General features: G+C 55.7%; 1 protein-coding gene across 1 annotated transcript; it reads right to left on the reverse strand.

Moving 5' to 3' along the window:
* Positions 1-1118: 1118 nt before the first annotated feature.
* On the reverse strand, positions 1119-8056 carry LOC134016517 (laminin subunit beta-1-like; the record flags this gene model as incomplete). Its single annotated transcript, XM_062455874.1, has 12 exons — positions 7838-8056; positions 7440-7619; positions 6869-6981; positions 5900-5979; positions 5681-5816; positions 3153-3305; positions 2928-3055; positions 2710-2842; positions 2274-2466; positions 1967-2110; positions 1641-1872; positions 1119-1317 (listed from the first exon to the last, which is right to left on the reverse strand). Coding segments are annotated over exons 1-12 (1839 nt in total), but the record flags the coding sequence as incomplete, so codon positions are not given.
* Positions 8057-8257: the final 201 nt, after the last annotated feature.

Raw genomic sequence — 8257 nt, forward strand, 5'->3', positions numbered from 1 at the left:
GGTGGGAGTGGACAGGATGTGGGAGGGGCTTAGTATGACAGCCTCCAGCTGCCACCCACCCCCTCCCCCTCCCCCAACAGGATATCCTCAGATTACAGCCCCGTACAGGAGAGTTGACAGTGTGGACCATGTGATAACAGGAAGCCAGTGGAGGGGGGGTGGGGTGGGGGGGGTGGGGGGGAGGGCAGAGATAGGGGAGGGGGGGTGCAGTCTTACAAACACAAGGGGCGATGTATCTGTCTGGTCTGGATAGAACCCTAATGTTCCACCCTGAAGTACCAGATGCAACCCTAACATTCCATAAATAACCCTACTGTTTCCATTAGAACCCTAATGTTCCACATAAAACTAAAATATTCCTCATAGAACCATAATGTTCCACATAGAATCTCATTATTATCCAGATACAACCTTGATGTTCCAGAAAGAACAAACTTTAATGTTCCACATAGAACCCCCGGATGTTCCGAGGGGGGGGGGGGGGGGGGGCTTAAGCCATGCAGCTAGTCTGGTAGGAGGTGGGAGTGGAGGGGGGGGGGGTCACCATAGTTACTCACGCTTGGCGTTCCCCATGGAGCGTTTAACCACACCTGAATGATGAGACAACACGTTACCATCCTCACCCACACACACACACACACACACACACACACACCCACACCCACACACACACACACACACACACACCCACACACCCACACACACACACACATCTTGCCAGACACCCCTTTAAGAACCTGCCAAAGAGCTCTTTGAAAACTCCTTTAGAGAATCTGCTAAACAACCTTTCAGATTCCTCACAGAACCTACAAGTGAACCCTTTACAAAAACCTTTTAGATAAACTTAGAGAACTTATTTTATAACCCTATAACACAGCTCCTCGCTGCATGAGAGACTGTGTCATAAACACCCTCCATGAGATCTCAGTACAGTCATGCTGACTGTGTGAGAGAGGGGGAGAGATATACTGATCACATTAACAGGTACCTGTCCATACCAACACTGCCTCTGCCTCAATACTCCCTCTCTCCTCCTCTCGTCTCCTGGAGGAGGAGAGAGGAGGGCAGGGAGAAGAAGAGGAGAAGGAGAGGAAGAAAGGAAAGAAGACATGATAGGAGGAGGCAGAGGAAGGCGTGGCCTGACCTGTGTAACCCTGGTTACAGTTGCAGACCACCTGTCTGTTGCGGTTGTCCTGGTAACAGGACGCAGCAAAATGACGTCCGGTGTCTGGCCCGTCTGGACAGGGGCACGGGCGGCACTGGTTACCTTGGTTACCTGTGCCCAGAACCGGGTTTCCGTAGTAACCGTTGGCACATCTTGGAATGGGAAAGAGGGCTTGTCAGTTTGAGACACACACCGGTCACACACAGACCACATACATGCACACACACACACGTCACACACAGACCACATACATGCACACACACACACACCGGTCACACACAGACCACATACATGCACACACACACACACCTGTCACACACAGACCACATATACATGCACACACACACCGGTCACACACAGACCACATACATGCACACACACACACACACCGGTCACACACAGACCACATATACATGCACACACACACACACTGGTCACACACAGACCACATACATGCACACACACACACACACACCTGTCACACTTGTCCCCCCCGGTGTGGTGTTTGCAGGCCAGGCAGGCTCCAGTCCTCTGATCACAGGCGTCCGCGTGGCTGTTACACTCACAGGCCCGGCAGTTAGGGAAGCCCCAGTGACCCGGCTGGCACGCGTCGCAGTGCAAACCAAAGGCACCCGTGCGACACGGGCACTGACCAGCCAGCTGGTCACAGAACCTAGAGAGAGACCCCTCCACGCTGCAGTCACAGGCTGGGGAAGGGGGGTTAGGGGGGTTTGGAGGGGTCAGGGGGGGCCATATGAGCATTGTGTGTGTGTGTAGGTGTGTGTGTGTGCGTCTCCTCACCTTTACATCCTGCAGGTCCAAACCCGTATGTCCCAGGGGCACACTGGTTGCAGCGTCGTCCAATCACGTTGGGCCTGCAGTGACACTGGCCCCCACGCACCTCGCACACGGAGCTGAGCGCCCCCTGGAGGTCACACCCACACGCTGCGGGGGCCAGGCATTCATGGGCTTAGTTAATATCATGTTATCATAGAGGATGACAGAGGGTGTGATCTGCATGGGGGGGCTGAGACGTACGCAGCGCTCCGTCACACGCACACACACACACACACACACACACACACACACACACAGGGTTGAGACGTACGCAGCGCTCCGTCGTTGATGACGGCAGACATGCTGGTCATGAGCTCGGCACAGAAGTCACTCATAGGGGGACGGATCACCGCCTTGCCGCCGTCGTGGCAACGGTAGCGCTCATAACTCTGTTTCCTGGCAACAGAGGAGGGGTCGCCGGCGGTGAACATCTCCAGGGAGGAGTAGCGAGGGAGCAGGGAGATCTGGAGGGATGGAGAGAGGGAGAGAGAGTCAGAGCGTCAGAGCGTCAGGGAGTCAGAGCATCAGGGAGTCAGAGAGTCAGAGCATCAGGGAGTCAGAGAGTCAGAGCGTCAGGGAGTCAGAGGAAGTCAGAGGGAGTCAGAGGGAGTCAGAGGGAGTCCGAGCGTCAGGGAGTCAGAGCGTCAGGGAGTCAGAGCGTCAGGGAGTCAGAGAGTCAGGGAGTCAGAGAGTCAGGTTCTACTCACAGAGTCCACCAGGATGTAGATGTTGGAGGAGCCGGTCAGAATGTTGTTGCCGTCTTGGTAACGGATGAACTCCAGCCTCAGAGTATAACTCACCCCTCTCTCCAGACACACAGACTGGGGCAGCACCACCAACCTGCACACACACACACACACAAGTGGATCATTACATATATATAGTCTGTATATGACCAGCGTGCGTGCGTTGGTGTGTGTGTCACCTGAAGCCGGCAGGCAGAGAGAGTGAGCGTCTGTCATCAGCAGGGATGGTGTTCCCACAGGGGCTGCTGGTGGGGATGGGCCCTGGGCGCTCCACTATCACGCGCACCTCCTCCCAGTCCCTGGGGAGCTGCGCGCGCACACACACACAGCATCAACACACACACACAGGATCAACACACGCACACACAGGATCTACACACACACAAGCCCACACTCATGCTGACCTGTGTCTCGTAGCGTATGAGCAGGTCATATTCCATGGAGAAGGGCACGTTGTTGATGGAGAAGTCCAGGCTGCCCCCCTCCGGCACACGGGCGAACCCAGTACCCGTCCAGGAGGCTCCGGCCTGCTGCTCCCTGAGCTCCACACTGCAGCCCTGACACACACACACACACACACACACAGTGTCAAACACAAAGTAAGAGAGAATGTAGACAGAAAAGTATGGGTACCTGGCCCACTAAGGCAGCAGTCCTACAGTATGGGTATCTGGCCCACTAAGGCAGCAGTCCTACAGTATGGGTACCTGGCCCACTAAGGCAGCAGTCCTACAGTATGGGTACCTGGCCCACTAAGGCAGCAGTCCTACAGTATGGGTACCTGGCCCACTAAGGCAGCAGTCCTACAGTATGGGTACCTGGCCCACTAAGGCAGCAGTCCTACAGTATGGGTACCTGGCCCACTAAGGCAGCAGTCCTACAGTATGGGTACCTGGCCCACTAAGGCAGCAGTCCTACAGTATGGGTACCTGTCCCACTAAGGCAGCAGTCCTACAGTATGGGTACCTGTCCCACTAAGGCAGCAGTCCTACAGTATGGGTACCTGTCCCACTAAGGCAGCAGTCCTACAGTATGGGTACCTGTCCCACTAAGGCAGCAGTCCTACAGTATGGGTACCTGTCCCACTAAGGCAGCAGTCCTACAGTATGGGTACCTGTCCCACTAAGGCAGCAGTCCTACAGTATGGGTACCTGTCCCACTAACAGTGCGTTTACACTGCAGCGACGCGAATCGCTTGCCATCGCTCGCCTTCCCACAGTTCACCACGTGCGGGGGCGTATCAAACAGATTAATGTAGAATTGTAGTTCTCTAAAGTCACTGTTGTAGTTGTCATGGCCAAGTGTTCAGACTTGGGTTTACAAACAGTTTGTATACAAAATACAAAACTGTTTAATAGACATATCGTTGACATGTGTAAAAACGTTTTATTATAGTACTCAAAGTCTCTGCTAATCTGTCGATACGACCAGGGAGTTCCAGCCGGGCTACTACTGTAACTAGCTAGTTACCAGAACAAAGTTACGTAACTAATGTGACGAGAGACTGAATTTGAAAGTACAAAAAACCCACCAGGAGCACCGACAACGTCGGCAAACCTGCGCCTGGCCTCATTCTTTTTATTAATGTCTTTGTACAAATACAGAGACGTATCGTACAGGACTGGATATGCAGCCACACAGGCGATTAGTTTCTCCTCCATCTTAAAAACTGAAAGCTAGAAATGTTTACCATGGTTGCTACGTTACGAGAAACAAGAAAACACTGCGATTCGCCTGGCTCCATTGAAAATGAATGGAAAACATGTTGTCGCTCGCATCGCGTCGCTGCAGTGTAAAGGCAGCAGTCCTACAGTATGGGTACCTGGCCCACTAAGGCAGCAGTCCTACAGTATGGGTACCTGGCCCACTAAGGCAGCAGTCCTACAGTATGGGTACCTGGCCCACTAAGGCAGCAGTCCTACAGTATGGGTACCTGGCCCACTAAGGCAGCAGTCCTACAGTATGGGTACCTGTCCCACTAAGGCAGCAGTCCTACAGTATGGGTACCTGGCCCACTAAGGCAGCAGTCCTACAGTATGGGTATCTGGCCCACTAAGGCAGCAGTCCTACAGTATGGGTACCTGTCCCACTAAGGCAGCAGTCCTACAGTATGGGTACCTGGCCCACTAAGGCAGCAGTCCTACAGTATGGGTACCTGGCCCACTAAGGCAGCAGTCCTACAGTATGGGTACCTGGCCCACTAAGGCAGCAGTCCTACAGTATGGGTACCTGGCCCACTAAGGCAGCAGTCCTACAGTATGGGTACCTGTCCCACTAAGGCAGCAGTCCTACAGTATGGGTACCTGGCCCACTAAGGCAGCAGTCCTACAGTATGGGTACCTGGCCCACTAAGGCAGCAGTCCTACAGTATGGGTACCTGGCCCACTAAGGCAGCAGTCCTACAGTATGGGTACCTGGCCCACTAAGGCAGCAGTCCTACAGTATGGGTACCTGGCCCACTAAGGCAGCAGTCCTACAGTATGGGTACCTGGCCCACTAAGGCAGCAGTCCTACAGTATGGGTACCTGGCCCACTAAGGCAGCAGTCCTACAGTATGGGTACCTGGCCCACTAAGGCAGCAGTCCTACAGTATGGGTACCTGGCCCACTAAGGCAGCAGTCCTACAGTATGGGTACCTGGCCCACTAAGGCAGCAGTCCTACAGTATGGGTACCTGGCCCACTAAGGCAGCAGTCCTACAGTATGGGTACCTGGCCCACTAAGGCAGCAGTCCTACAGTATGGGTACCTGTCCCACTAAGGCAGCAGTCCTACAGTATGGGTACCTGTCCCACTAAGGCAGCAGTCCTACAGTATGGGTACCTGGCCCACTAAGGCAGCAGTCCTACAGTATGGGTACCTGGCCCACTAAGGCAGCAGTCCTACAGTATGGGTACCTGGCCCACTAAGGCAGCAGTCCTACAGTATGGGTACCTGTCCCATCCCAGCCAGCTCAGCCTCGTACGTCAGGTGGTCCAGAGCCATGAAGAAATACCCAGAGAGCACCTTGGTGCACTGGCGGCCGGTCATGTGACTACGACAGCTACACTGGCCTGTCTCCATGGAGCAGCTGAGGACACACACACACACGGCTCATGTTACTATGACGGGGGGAGGGCAGATTGCGTAGTGTACAGAAAAAAGGTTACTCACTGGTTGTCTGTGGCTCCGCCCACATCGCAGTCACAGTCCCGGCAGCCACTCTGGTCGTGGCTCAGAGCCCAGTGTTCCGGCTGGGGGAGGGGCATAGAGACACAGACAGGCAGTAAGACAGACAGGCAGTAAGACAGACAGACAGACAGGTAGGTAGGTAGGCAGACAAACAGGCAAGAGTTATTTATGTTATTAAATAATTTCCAGTTATTTAAAGACATTCCAGACTATTCATGTTCAGCAGCAGCCTGAACTGGACTGAAATATAACATGGTGATCATCACACTCTGTTCTTGGAACGGACGACAGCTGACCATGTTAGGGCAGCTGGAAGCCCACACCAACCGGACAGGCCTCACATCCCTGGGCTAAATTTAGAGCGAGCTCCAGACAAGAGGGCTCATTCCTGGGTCGTGTTACTGGCAGAGCTGGGGCACAAGGTGACTTCTAATAGAAAGTGATTCACTGTGTAACACCGAGGGCACATTGGGAGGCCCAGACAGGGGGAGAGAGAGACAGTGAGTGGTGGAGAGAGGGAGGGGGAGAGAGAGGAAGGGGGAGAGAGTGGTGGAGAGAGGAAGGGGGAGAGAGAGAGAGATGGCGGGAGAGAGGGGGCGAGGGAGAGGGAATCGGAGGGAGGGCAACTGGGAGGGAGGGACAGAGCGTGCATGAGACAAGAGGTATAGAACAGACAGAGAGAGGTGGAGGGAGGGAGAGAGAGTGGTGGAGAGAGAGAGGGATGGAGAGAGAGAGGGATGGAGAGAGAGTGGTGGAGAGAGAGGGGGATGGAGAGAGAGGGGGATGGAGAGAGAGTGGTGGAGAGAGAGGGGGATGGAGAGAGAGTGGTGGAGAGAGAGGGGGATGGAGAGAGTGGTGGAGAGAGAGGGGGATGGAGAGAGAGTGGTGGAGAGAGAGGGGGATGGAGAGAGAGGTGGAGGAGAAGGCGGAAGACAATGGAGGTTGTCTCACCAGACACTGGTTACAGCTGCGCCCGGTCACCAGACGTTTACAGAAACAGTCTCCGCTGACGGGGTCACACTGGGAGGCCCCCGACACCGTACCCCGGGGGTCACACTGGCACGCTGGAGGGCAAAGGTCAAGGGTTAGGGTTAGTAAATGATGTGATTCAGGACAAACAAACGTCATGTTTAGGACGCGTCCTTAAACCCATCCTACCATACTATATAGTACGTCCAAATACCTCTCCCCCCCCTCCCCCCCCCTCCTCCCTCTCCCCCTCTCCCCCTCCTCCCCATCCTCCCCATCCTCCCCTCCTCCCTCTCCCCCGCTGCCTCCCCCTCCTCCCCCCTCCTCCCCCCTCCCCCTCCTCCCCCTCCTCCCTCTCCCCCGCTGCCTCCCCCTCCCCCTCCTCCCCCTCCTCCCTCTCCCCCGCTGCCTCCCCCTCCCCCTCCTCCTCCCCCTCCTCCCTCTCCCCTCCTCCCCCTCCTCCCTCTCCTCCCCCCCCCTCCTCCCTCTCCCCCCCCCCTCCTCCCCTCCCCCTCTCCCCCTCCCCCCCCTCCTCCCCCTCTTCCCCCCTCACGTTGGCAGCCTTGGGGGTCGTCGGCGCTGAGCCCGTAGAAGCCGGAGAGGCAGCGGTCACAGCGAGGACCCTCCACGTGCTGCTTGCAGCGACACTGCCCAGAGACATAGCCCTGGGATGGGTCGTCCTGCCCGTCACATACCCCCCCCTCCATGGAGCCGTCTGGGTCACAGTCACAGGCTGGGGGGGGGGGGGGGGTGGAAACAGGGGGGTCAGGCTAGGGTCAGTATATTGAAAGAGATGCAAATCTTATAATCAGACACACACACCCTCCAGACTCACCAACACACACACGCACGCACACACACACACACACACACCCTCCTCCAGACTCACCAACACCCCTCCTCCTCCAGACTCACACACACACACACACACTCCCCCTCCTCCAGACTCACCCACACAGACTCGGGGGTCTCTGATGTCCCTGCTGGGGTCCTGGTAGTAGAAAGGTTTACACATCTCACAGTTGCGGCCCATAGTGTTGTGGAGACAGTCGTCACACACACCGCCGCTGGAGTTGCCCGTGGCCAGGAACACCGCCATGTCGAAGTGGCACTGGCTGGAGTGGCCGTTACAGGTGCATTCTGGGAGGGGAGAGAAGCCCTCGTGAGGTCACACGGTGGGCGCAGATGTAATGACATCATCACTGCACGCTAACTGTCAGCAGCAGGAAACTACGTGTTAGTTAGACTGGTTAGTTGGTTAGCTGGTTAGTGGACTGAGGGCTGGTTAGTTAGCAGGTTGTGGACTGAGGGCTAGTTAGTTAGCAGGTTGTGGACTGAGGGCTGGTTAGTTAGCAGGTTGTGGACTGAGGG

Source organism: Osmerus eperlanus, unplaced genomic scaffold, assembly GCF_963692335.1.
Source record: "Osmerus eperlanus unplaced genomic scaffold, fOsmEpe2.1 SCAFFOLD_897, whole genome shotgun sequence".
NCBI lineage: Eukaryota > Metazoa > Chordata > Actinopteri > Osmeriformes > Osmeridae > Osmerus > Osmerus eperlanus.